The 13,015-nt window shown below is 40.4% G+C and overlaps 1 protein-coding gene across 1 annotated transcript; it reads left to right on the top strand.

The window, feature by feature from the left end:
- The first annotated feature begins 5,263 nt into the window (after nucleotides 1-5,263).
- klf2b (Kruppel-like factor 2b) lies at nucleotides 5,264-7,832 on the top strand. The gene is made up of 3 exons (XM_053487109.1): nucleotides 5,264-5,718; nucleotides 5,865-6,795; nucleotides 6,951-7,832. The coding sequence occupies exons 1-3, from the start codon at nucleotides 5,647-5,649 to the stop codon at nucleotides 7,124-7,126; spliced, it is 1,179 nt and encodes a 392-aa protein (XP_053343084.1). The 5' UTR covers nucleotides 5,264-5,646; the 3' UTR covers nucleotides 7,127-7,832.
- The last annotated feature ends 5,183 nt before the right edge of the window (nucleotides 7,833-13,015 follow it).

Raw genomic sequence — 13,015 nt, 5'->3', positions numbered from 1 at the left:
TGACCTTTTGATTCATAACACACCTTGTGAGGCCTTGAGTCATTTGGGAATTTAGTGATGCAGCACATCATTAAAACCCCATGGGCCCGAAAAGCCCTGGCATCATGTACAAAGCACAAGACATACATACAGTACAACAGACAATTTACTATCTACAATGGCAACTTTTCAGCTGAAGTCTATTTAAAAACAGTTTATCCTCTGTATTATATTTATCCAGGCTGGTCAGGTCAGTCCAAAGACGCAGCCCTGAGTAAGTATAAATCACTGAGCTGTATGCTCGCTAACTGGCAACATGACGTAATGGGACCTAAGCCCAGTCTTATGCAAGACAGCCAGAGAAACACTCCCTGGCTCGACTATAAGGTCGAGCTTTGTTGGTTTTCTTTTTGTTTGAGATGTCGATCTGTTTCGGTTTGACTCAATCCCGGGGCAAAACAGAGCAAGAACAGTGCGGCCCCTCAGGCTTCAGGTGCGCATAGAGTGGAGGGAAAAAAAAAAAAGAAAAGAAAAAGCCAAAGTGAACGCCGTTCTTGTTCCAGAAATTTTCCACAAATATTTGAGGTGTACTGAAATTAGAACTGGACGCAAGCCAGGCCTTTGAATTCCAGCAAAGATGGCTGCACGTGCCAGCCAATCTCTGTTTTTCATTTCTCAACCATCCCTCCCCCACTTTCTCTATTTTTCCTCGCAGGTCTCAATGCTATCATTCTCTGATTCTGTGCAAATCTGGCCGCGTGTGTGCAGGAAATGGGACCAAACTGGCTTCCTGAGTGGCCCAGAGAGGAAACGCCGCAATAAGCAAAGGGGTGTGCGTTTAAAAATAACCGGTATAAAAGGCCCGGGCAGGAGCCCACTCACACACTTTCCACAAGCACGTTGCTCACTCGCTCCTGCTCTTCCATTCTAACAGGCCTGTGAGAACATCCATATACAGTACAGCAGGTATGCCTTGTAGAACGAGAAGGACTTACAAACTTAAAACGAAAACTGGGATTCAACCTGAAAAAACACACCAGTGCATTCATAAATATGGTGAAGGGAATGGAAACTTTAAAGTTTTTTTTTTGGTTTGTTTTAAAGGCTCCTAAACTTTTTTTTTTAATCACTGGGCTTTTTATTTGCTTTGCGACAAAAGCAAGAAAAGACAAATGTAATGAGAAAAAGACATATGTAATCAGACTTTGATGGAAGCCACGTGTTTGAGATCTCCCTCAAAAAAAAAAAAAAATTGGCACTTTTGTTTGGGATTTGAATGTTCCTGTAAGGCTGGTACAGCACATTTAATTTATTAATTAATTAGTCCAGACATGAGCAAGTGAACATTTGAGACCTGGAGCATGACACGCACATACAAACAGACATAACACACCTGCCAAATAACATGAAAACAGTCATGATGATGAAGCTTACTATCACATTTTTCTTTTGTACATTCTGTGTGTGGGAACAGCATTCACATCCTCGTGTCGAGGTGTTACTGGAGTCGAAACAAAACAGAAAGCGAACGGTTGGAATGCGTCCGCACGCATGGAACTCGATGAGTTAGAAGGGCAAAATGTGAAATATTGATGTTTGGTTCACAGCGCTGTTGAAGTCTTGATTCTGATTGCTGAAAAGATGTTGACTTATGTTGTATAACAACAGATTGGCTGTCCGTAATGCAACATGAGACATGTTTTTACAGACAAATGTTCAGACGCAGAAATCATAACCTATTAGAAGAAATGCATTATTATATACTGTACATATATTTACAATATATACTAATGCACTTGTTCCAATAGGTTGTTTACTGCAGCTGACGAATTGACAAGGGTCAACTTGTCGGTAAAAACTTGTCAGCATTGCTGTTATTGGAAAGAAATCAAGTTTGTAGTTGAAACACGAAGCTCTATGCGCTTCAGGCCGCATTCCACCACTGCATCATTGATTATTTTTTAACAGCACATACTGTCATGTTATTTCTTGCCATATCGTTATTAGACAGTGTAGCCTCCTAGCGTTTTTGGCAACACTTCTTGTACATTTTGTTACACCAGCTAGACCATTGTGCAAAGAAACACAGGGTTTGGGAAGCATTTGCTCATCAGGTTTTGGCCCAGACTCAAGACAACCTCAAAGATGATCTGACTTGTGAGTAACCGCTGTGTATTAATTCACATTTGAATCATCATAGAAACAAAAATGGGAAAGCCTGCACAAATGAGAGAGAAAGAGAGAGAGAGAGAGAGCGAGAGAGAGAAAGAGACAAAGTAGGTATTTCTCCAAGTGAAACTGCATCAGTAAAAGTGAGACAGGCCGCAGTGAGCTAATGTTTTTCGACGGCTGCCGCAAAAACAGAGGCGGGACACTCTGTCCATCTGAATTTGAACACACAAACACAAGCCGGGGCAAGGAAGTAACAATGTGCATGCTTGACACTGTAGTCCCATAGAAACACACACATACATACACACACACACATACAAACACACATGGTAAGTTGACACATCACTTAGAAATGATGCCTGTTATGTGACTGGGAGTGGATTGGGGGTTGGACAATTTGAGCTTAAACACACATGTCAGGCAGCGTGAAAGAATCTGACGGTGTCCATGACGTGTGTTTATAATTGCTGTCGTATTTTATGCAATGGAACAAACTGTGCTCGAGTGAATAGCTGGTTTTACGCTTTTTTCGGTTCCATCGTATGTTATTTGTCTTTTATATTGATCGGTTTATTTTCAAACACGTATTCTCCAGGGATGAGATGGTGTGAGAGACGTGATCATTTTGGGCCTCACACAGTCAGTCGTTTATTAGTCACACACACACACATATGCAAAGTAACAGTGATAGAAAGCAGTTTAAGAAAATGCATAACATAACCTGTGAGAGGAGCTAGATATTAAAGCTGGATTTTGGAGCCAGTCCTATCCCTAATGCCATGCAAATCTTAACATGCTTTAAAGACAAGCGAGTATACACACCCACTTCTCATTCCAAACACATTGTGCATGTCCAAAAATAAAGGGTGTACCTGTAACTGTACTTTTCCTAGAAAGGTGCACATAGTGTACACTGTACGAATTAATTATAGATCACAGGAAATTGTTTTTTTACTAGTTGTACTAGAGTTAAGTCACATTTCCAGGAGAAAAGTACAAAAACAATCATTGAAATAAAGAGTAAGAGTGAAATAAAATCACTGTGCAAACTGTGCCTTTTCTCATTAATGGTGTGGTATACTGTTTAATGATTTTATAACTATACTACATGTTTTTATGAGACTAACACATTTTTACTAAAGGTACAAAATATTTAAAAAGTTACAAACATATGCAAAGTGTAGTATTGAGTGTGTACATAAACATAAACAAATCAAAAGCATGTAAGATAAATAATTTCTAATCATGAATGTTTCCAAACATCATTATTATAAATATAATGTGAATTACGATGCTATAATATGTGCTTACTCTCTGTTGGAAATGAAGGTACCACGTGGTACTTTTGCTTCTTGCAAAACTAAAGTGCATGGTGTAGGTTACATTAAGGACCACTTAAGTACCATTAAAGCTTAACTGCTGTATAAAGGGGAATTAAAGGTGATTAAAGATACAGTAAAGAAACAAACTGAAGGTGCAAACTAGGGCTATGTAAATGTGGAACAGGGATCTCCTGGCAGCAGGTGCGAACATGTGCCATCAGTACTGGTTTTGGTATCTATCACTTAATGACTGATGCAAACGAGTTGCATACAACGGGACGAGATGTTTATTTATGCAAACGCGTCCCACGAGACCTACTCGTTTGTATGTCAAAGCATGAGACCTGATAAAAGGCTATAGTGAGGGATATTTACTGACTCCGACACCCTAACACCATCACACACTCTCACACACACACTAGCCCTCCCCACCCCCTCCCCGACCCCAGGGCTCATCATTAGCGAAACTTAACGGCTCCGTAAACAATGCGAATAAATCGCAGCGCCGATCGGCGCGTCGTCCGACCTGAATACACCGCTTCATTTGCACGTGAATGGCGCGCGCCGTGAGCGTCGAGCGCGCGGCCGAGATGGAGACACGAGCGGCGCCCGCGTTTAGACAAACCTGCTGCGCGGACACATACACACACACACACCAAAGAAAGAAAGAAAGAAATCTGCGAGCGCGCGCTCGGCACCGTCGTCATGGCGATTAGTAACAGTAGTAGTAGTAGTAGGCATGCCACACCACGCGCGCTGTTGCACCATGCATGCATTTTGCACCATGGATGAGTAGGACTCACTTCAGCATGATAAAAAAAAGAAAAGAAAAGAAAAAAAGAAATGCATTTTTATTTAGAATAAACAAAATGCTTTCATCACTTACAATGTGAGTCCAGTCACATTATTGTGTTTTTAACTTGAAAGCATGTGCATGAATTACTATTTACTATTTATTACTATATACTAAAACTATAAATTATTAATAACACGTGAACAATAATACACGTGACCAATACTGTGAGGTACCGTATAAATTGAACATATTATTATTAATTATTATTATTACATATTAATATGCTATATTAACAAGAACACATCCCTTCAAGGTAACTAAAATAAAGCAACAATACATCAACTTCCTAGAGTTCTAACATTTTCAGAGAAATTCATTTTAAATGTTCACCACATGCTCAAGGTCCCTTTGCTTAAAGACGCGCGAGCGCACACACACAGAGTGAGAAAGAAAACTGAAAGGAAATAGAAGCAATCGATTGTCTTTGTTTCCTTTTTAAAATTAACAAAAATGGTCTTGGATCACAGTGAAGTATTTTGTATTGGGGTATAAGCAAACAAAATGCAGAAAAACAAACAAAATAACATCTCGTGGTTGTCTGTTTTTTTCTCTCCATCAGAACGTGTCGCTTTGTGTCTCTAAATTACATACCAGCCTGCTTCTACAGCCCAAGTCAACTATTTCGGGTTGATATCATGTTTGCAGTTACTACTTTTCTGGCTTATTCGTGCCATCCTTTGACAACAGAGCTGCCAGCTCCTGAAATATTCCTCTCTCTCTTTTTTCCCCAAACGACTTAAAAGACACGAAGGATCCACCAAAAATATCACAAATCATATCAAATTGATCCAGTTTCATTTTACCGCCCAGTCTGATTAAAGGCATTCAAATCTGGCAACTGTGAGCGATGTGCGTGTTGCGCATGCTCAAGCGGCCGCCCCTTATTTGACGTCACCGAGTTGCGAGTAGCTAAATGCGAGTATGAGCGCAGGCAGAGGGAGAGAGCGCGTGTGTTTTACGCAGAGACAGAGGAGAAAGAGAGAGAGCGAGAGAAAGACAGACAGACAGAGAGAGAGCGCCACTCGACTAGCTCTTTTATACCGGCTATTTTTGGGCGCTCTACCTCCATCCTGAACGCCGTTTCCTCCGCTCGCACAATTGGTCCAGCAGCGGGGTTTATAAGGAAGGAGGGCTTTACCTGGCACTCACACACTCGCTGCCCGCTCAGGACACTGCAGCAGCGCAGCTTTATGGCAAAGAAAAACAGCTTTGGATCAGACGTGTATTAATTATTATTAATTTTGACGAGGAGAGCGGTATATTTAACGCTCACAAAAGAGATTTTGTTTTCTGAAGTATAACTTTGACTTTTGGAAAATGGCTTTACCTTGCACCATTTTGCCTTCAATTTCTACATTCGCCGGACAGAAGGAGAAACTTTGGGAAAGTGTAAGTATTAGTTTTACGCATCATTTTCTGTGCGCGTTTTACGCCAAACTCAAACTGCATTAATGATCTCAGTGAAGTTAAAAGCAATGTTGGTTGTTCACTTAGCTCATCCTAACACTAAATGCATTTCTTTATTTTTTTTGCAGAGATGGATCGGAGAAGTCGAGAAGCCGCTGGTGTGCGCGGTACCGAGCGTGCAGGATTCGTTCCGTGGCAGAAAGGACGACGAGGATCTGAGCGATTTCTTGGATCTGGAGTTTATCCTGGCCAACACGACCGGTCCGGAGAGCAGCGTGGTGGGACCCGCGGACTTTAACTCAGCGGAGCACTGCAACCTGTACCAGACAGGGAGCGCGTACGTGCTGCCTCCGCCACCGTACAGCCTTGTAGCGGAACTGTTGCACTCCGATGCGGACAGCACGTACGGCATGAACACAACCTCCACCAGCACCTCCACCACCACCAGCAACAGCATCGGGATTCAGGGCCGGTTCGTAGTGAACTCCGGGCCTTTCCCGAGGCAGGACTTTATCGAGGGGATCAAAGTTGAGCCGTGCGCGGACGGCTACGGTCCCGTGATGGGGATGGTGCCACAGAGCTGCCACAGAATCAAGCAGGAGGGCAACGTGTCGTGCGCGATGCCGTTTGACCAGCCGAGGCTCGCCGTCTCTCCGCAAGCAGCGGGGAACATGACGCCGCCGCTTAGCCCGGACGACCAGGCGCGTTGTCACACGCAGATCTGCCGCAGCACTTTCCCGCAGAACGGCTACTACGCACCGAGTCACGCGCCTCTACCGCAGCAGCAGCAGCAACACCAGCAGGTGCAGCTGGCCTACGCGGGCGCGCGCGCATACCCGGGCATGTTCGACGACGGTCTCGGGATGGTGCAGCCCGGTGCGCCGCGCGCGCTCCTCACTCCGCCGTCCTCGCCGCTCGACCTGCTCGAGTCCAAGCCGAAGCGCGGGAGACGCACCTGGCCGAGGAAGCGCGCCGCCACGCACACCTGCACGTTCGCCGGATGCGGCAAGACCTACACGAAGAGCTCGCACCTCAAGGCGCACCACCGGACCCACACCGGTAAGAGGACTTTTAAGCTCTGAGACTAATCATGCATAGCAAAGCAGAATTCGGTTTAAGTTATAATAACAAGTATAATAATAATATATATATCTTTTTTTAATGATTTATCCGTATTTATGTATTAACATCTTTTTTCCCTTTCGTCCTATCAGGTGAGAAGCCGTACCACTGCAACTGGGAAGGCTGCGGCTGGAAGTTCGCCCGCTCTGATGAGCTCACACGTCACTTCCGCAAGCACACCGGCCACCGACCCTTCCAGTGCCACCTGTGCGAGCGCGCCTTCTCCCGCTCCGACCACCTGGCGCTGCACATGAAGAGGCACATGTGAGAGAGACAGAGAGAGAGAGAGAGAGAGAGACAAACAAGACAAACGGCCAACAAAAGCCAAAGCCTTATTACTGCCTTATTTAAGTCATTTGTACAAGACCAAACGACTGTTTTTTGGGGGGTCGATAAAGATTTATATTGTTAATATTACTTTTGTAATAATGTAGCTGGTACTACGTGGGATTTATAGAGCAGGCAGTTTAAACTGCGTAAGTGTTTTGGGGACAAACAGCAACCTACAGGGCTGGTCCTATAATATATACCAAAAAAATCTCTATATCTCTATATATTGCTATGTTGAAACTGGAAAAAATAAAAACAGTGTGTAAGTTGAACACAGTGCCTTTATAGTGATGCATGTTGTAGTGATGAATTGCAGGATTGTGCAAAAACAGGCCGACATCCTGAAATCAAGCCAATGTGACGACAATGTTTTCCTATTGAAACTGCCTCCAAATTGTTGTAAGGACCAGAACGTACTGTGCATTTACTCATGTTTGATACACATTCTCAACCATTGAAATTTTCTAGATATTGTATCATGAAGGTACAATAACCTGTTCAAGCCCCATTGTACACTAGCACATATACCAGGGCTAGATGCTCTGCATTATTATTGCTGTTTTTTTTTTTTTAAAGAATGTGTACATAAGTTTTATATTGTAAGTATTGTATTTATTGTACATATTAAACTAAATTTGAATATATTCCTGTCACTGTCATTCCTTTTTTTTGGTCCGCCTCTTTAGAAAAAGACAAGTTGAATGAATATTTAAGCTCAGCCTCTTATTATGGGCTCTTTGATGTTGCTTTGGAGTCCCCAGAACCTCTGCGGCACACAAGCTCATTACTGGTAACCATGCGCCCTTGACACGGCATTCGGTTAAGGCGAGGGTACCGAGCTGCTATTCCTGAACCCCCACTCAGGCTTATGGAATTGGGTATTATAGTTTAAGCCAAGATGCTTTCCAGCTGCTGCGAGACGAGGCCCGCAGCCTGTGGCTTTCGCCTATAAATACAAACATTACATTTACATAATTACAGAGAGAGAATTTAGAGATGTCTGGACGGAGGGGCGCTGGGCTCTTTGCTGAAGATCTGGGGAAATAAGTATGAGTGGCTAAAGCTTAAAGATGGCACATTTTACGAAACAAGACAACAGCATGTAACTGATGATGAGATTTCAAATTCGTCATGATTGTTGACATCCACTTCGACAGCTAAACGAGTAAAACATTACCGAAAGGAGAAGCTTTAAAAAAAATGATGCAACTTCTAAAAAAGATGAAAAAAAGAAAAAGCATGTGAGCATGTAAACATCCAGAAGTTTTGTTCAAATGAAATGCATGTACTGCAAACTTCCACCATTCTGCTTGTGTGAAATGTGGTTTGGTTGGGTTCAGTTTTGGCGAGCAAAATCTCTCATACTAGTGGGAAACAAAAGAAGAAATACAAGCAAGGCTATTAATAGCAAACTGGTGAGGTGTAAAAGTAGAAGTCTCATTTCACTTTTTTTGTTCTGAGGATAGTAACTTCTACTACCAGGACACGCATGAACAGCAATATATGCTTCTCATTTGAAGGGTTTCTAAATCCAAACACGTGTTTAAAAAGTCCAAAAATGCTGCTGAAGTGAGTTTCAGGATTAATATAGGGTTGGGTTGGACACACACATACACACACAATTTCTTAATTAAGATATTAACTTAAAAAAAGAAAAGAAAAAGAAGCTTTATTTATTACTTTTTTGGAAATATCCAAAAACCGCAGGGGAAAATACATTTCACCTAATCAAGTCTCAAAGCAAATAAACAATTCAAAGTCAAAATGGAGCTGCATGCACAGCATCAGAAATGCATTCAGAAAAGAAAACATCATTTTTTCCCTCCAGACGAATCCCTGAAGGCAGCCCCTTATTAACCCACTTCACACTGGACACACTGCAGTGTAAGGTAAAAATGAGACAAGAATGTGGCTGAGCACGCCTGATGAGAAGGCTTTTAAAATTAACCACACGTGCGGATGCTAAGAAAGTGGAGTCGTTGAACGACAAAGAATAACTCAAATGAGAAATTCCATGTCAATGGCACCTGAACCGAACCCAGGCTTTCACTCCATTCTCACTCTCGATCTTCAATTCAAGCCTCTCATGAAGCTTTTAGTAAACATAACAGTGCACCAAGGAATGTCATGTTATTTCATTCGGCTGTAATTGACATGCCAAAAGCCACAAATTCATCCAGATGCTAAAATTTTGTTTAAACTTGGATTGAAATCTTGTATTCAGTTACATTTATTCAGTCTAAACCTGAATCTCTGCTTCCAAAAAAAAAAAAACAACAACGGCGGTCAAAAGCATTTGTGGCGGTTTTGAGAAAATGGAAATGAGTTCGACTCTGTAATCGGACAAAGGAAGTTTCTTAAGAGGGAGATTGCATTATACACCTAAAATACGAACAGGAACAGAGTGTAAAACTTACATCTCTGCTTGGAATTTATACTACAAATTACAGAAGTGGACAAATCAGTATCCCACGTGCTGAGGCAAGCAGATAACACTTCAAGGGTGCCTTTTTCCCCAGATGACCACAGAGTTGCTGAGATGTCATGGTGATTATTTTTTAACAAGGCGTGGCCATGTTTTTATACCTTAAACTGACGAGTTTCCTCAAGACTTTAACAAGTAGGATATAGAAGGGCCGTTCAAGTCAAATCATGAAACGTTCTCGTGAATGAAGACTCCAAGCACAGGATGGTGATGAGACTCTTAGCCCAAGTGCAAACGTACATCCCGTATGACGATCATCCAGTGTGTGATCCTTAAAAATGGAGGAACAAATTGTCACCAACTTCCTAAGCAAAGAGACGCATCTGTTTTTGGGAACTCTACACCCACAAAACTTTCTACCTTGATGGTATCCAAGCACTAGTGATTGGAAGTGTTTAAGCATCAGTGTAGGAGGGGATTATATAGAGAAATAAAGGGAGATTTTACTTTATAAGTATTCTGGACAATCTAAAGTCCTGGTTTGACTTGAATGCCCCGCATACATTATGCAACACATGGTAAAAAACTTCCTGGTGTTGCGACATATATTATTAAACGATGTCACCTCAAGCAAATTCTGAAAGAGTAATAAAAAAAACAAAAAACTTTCCAAACCATTTAACTGACCGGAGGCTTGGCCTTAAGTTTTACACATTTCAAAATAACAGATGCTTATTTTCACTTGCATTTACAATATATAAATTTTTCTTATTAAAAATGGTCACAAACAACCAGAGGAACACAATCTGTCCTAGATAAGGACTTTTACCAATGTGGTGATTGCTATGCTAACACAAGCTTATAGATGCTTCCATTTGACTAGTTCTGCTGTGATGGACAGGAGAGACAGATTAACTTATCACTGCTCGTATTACTTTGTAAAGTCTTTGGTCGTACACACTACTTTTTTTTTTTTTTCCCAAAATCATCCTTGCACACATGGACTGATGGTGTAATTTGTTTTTTAAGTCATGATTAACTTTTAATAGCTGTATATATAGAATTAGTTCATTATATCAAATTCAAAATTGAGTAAACATGGAATTTAGCAAGCATGCTCCTCTTCCAGATCATACTGTATAGTTGGTTACATTGCTTTTAAAGCGGGCACAGTCTTTAGCTAAGCTACTTCTAGAATTTTACCTTTATACGCGACACTACAGTTACGGCGTTGCTTGATGACCTACATGAATCAGGGAAACAAATCTAAGGGGAAATCTGATGAAACTGAAAATATACCTGGAACGATATGATTAATAACACATAAGCACAGAAAAGCTCAATGAACAACTGAATCCCAAGCAGCGGAAATTACTGTAGATAAGTCTGAGGCATGTAGAAACTCACGCTTTGTGCTGTATCATCGTGATTTCAACTCAAAACAGAACTTGCAAAATGTCCGTTGTTTGTGTCCTCATGCAGAGATCTGATTAATGCTCACAGCTACATGAATGACTTGTGCATTAACAGTAACAGGCAGCACAGGATGCCACTAGTCATGAAATCTGAATAATGCACCAAAACTCACAATAAAAAAAAAAAAATATATATATATATTATAATTTGTGTAATATTCTGACAGAGAGGAAAAAGAGCATTTCAGTTGCGCGGGACATCTAAACCAACATTTCTGTAATCCAGAAGAAATCTACAATCTGTTGATTGTTCAAAATAAATGGCAATGATTTTATGATATTTGCGCTTAATGTCAAAGTTAAGCAAATAAAATAACTAAAAATAAAATAAAATAATTTCTATTATTTTTAAATGCTTTATTTTATCATTTTTAAAGCAGGACAATCACACATGTGATCAGGTCTACTTCATAAAACATAAATAAGCATTTTTCTTATGTTTACTGTTGAGATATAGAAACAGGAAATATTACAGTATAAAGTATAATGTTTGTTAAACACAATAAATATATTCACACACAAATGAAACACCATATACAGTATAAGGTCATAAGAAAGCTTTCTGAAAACTGTTATAAAACAATTATCATGACTTCATGGTCACCGCAATTTTTCTTGCATTGGTTTAAACTAATGTCATAATCATACAGTATTTCACCATCAACACAAAACAGCCCAAAGAGAGCGAGAGGGGAAAAAAAAAAAGAATAAAACTGCACAAATCAATTCTGTACACTCGTAAAAGGCCAAAAATTAAATCCCACGCTCTTAAAACTAAACAAAAACCTTACGCTTGAAATCAGATTCAAAGTTTGTGTGTTGATACTTGGTCTGTCACTGGGTAAGCTCCAACGAAGAATGAGATTTACTGGCTACATCATGATCTTTAATGCATGTTTACTGATCTACCACAATCTGAGTTGAGTTGTGATTAATCAGGGAAAGAAAACAGTAACGTAAGTTGATAACGTCCCCATGTGAGTGTAACCCTACATTCACACACACAAGCAAGAGGTGTGCATAAATTTTACATGTAACAGCTGCATACAGGATTTAAATAATCTTACTATAACACATGAAATCAGTGTTTGATGCACCAAAATGGTATCTTTTTTTTTTTTTTTTTTTTTTAAAGCAGAACCACCGTTCATAGTGTCTCGTTAAACGCATGGGAGATGTTCAATTCAAACCGGGACTTGTGATGACATTTCTCCTGAATCATGGCGTATGGTGGGTGTGTACTGATAAAACTTTCTACTTTGATGGTATCCAAGCACTAGTGCAATGCTGGATTTGTGCATTAGTGTATCAGGGGATTATACATAGAAATAAAGTTGGTTTTTACTCTCATAACTGTGTTGTTATTCTGCGAAATCAAAAGACCTGGTTTGACTTGAAACGCCCGTGTATATAGAGACGAAAGTAACAGAGACTATCTGTGCATCTGATGAATGTATTGCATGTGATACTAAATCTGTTAGCAAGATGGCACGAAGCCTAGCAGCTAACATGAAAATCAAAGTTAAATACATTTTTTAACTCCAAAGTTGTCTTTAACTTTAATAGTGGATTGTCAGTTATACAATTTTGGCTTCTCCAATATCTCATCAAATTATATATATATATTAAAAAAAGGGTTTGTCTCTGGTTCTGGTCACTAAACAGCCAAATCTAGGAACAAACTGCATGCGACACGACTCATTAGTGTGAATGTAAGGTTAGAATCACTGCTTTATTTTCCTAATCAGTCCTTTTTTTTTTGTCCTTAAATTAAAAATATATTTCTGATGATCCACTGAACATCTCAGTACGGTTTGTCATCCAGATACCTTCAAGTGAAGAGTACTGCTAACTGTGTAATCAAATAAATATAAATCTGGAGTTGACATTCATATCATTATGGAGTCGGTATGTAACATTCTTTGGA

The sequence above is a fragment of the Clarias gariepinus genome, chromosome 25, assembly GCF_024256425.1.
Source record: "Clarias gariepinus isolate MV-2021 ecotype Netherlands chromosome 25, CGAR_prim_01v2, whole genome shotgun sequence".
Taxonomy (NCBI): domain Eukaryota; kingdom Metazoa; phylum Chordata; class Actinopteri; order Siluriformes; family Clariidae; genus Clarias; species Clarias gariepinus.
The sequence above is the reverse complement of the archived record's forward strand: the minus strand, read 5'-3'. Positions and strand labels throughout refer to the sequence as shown.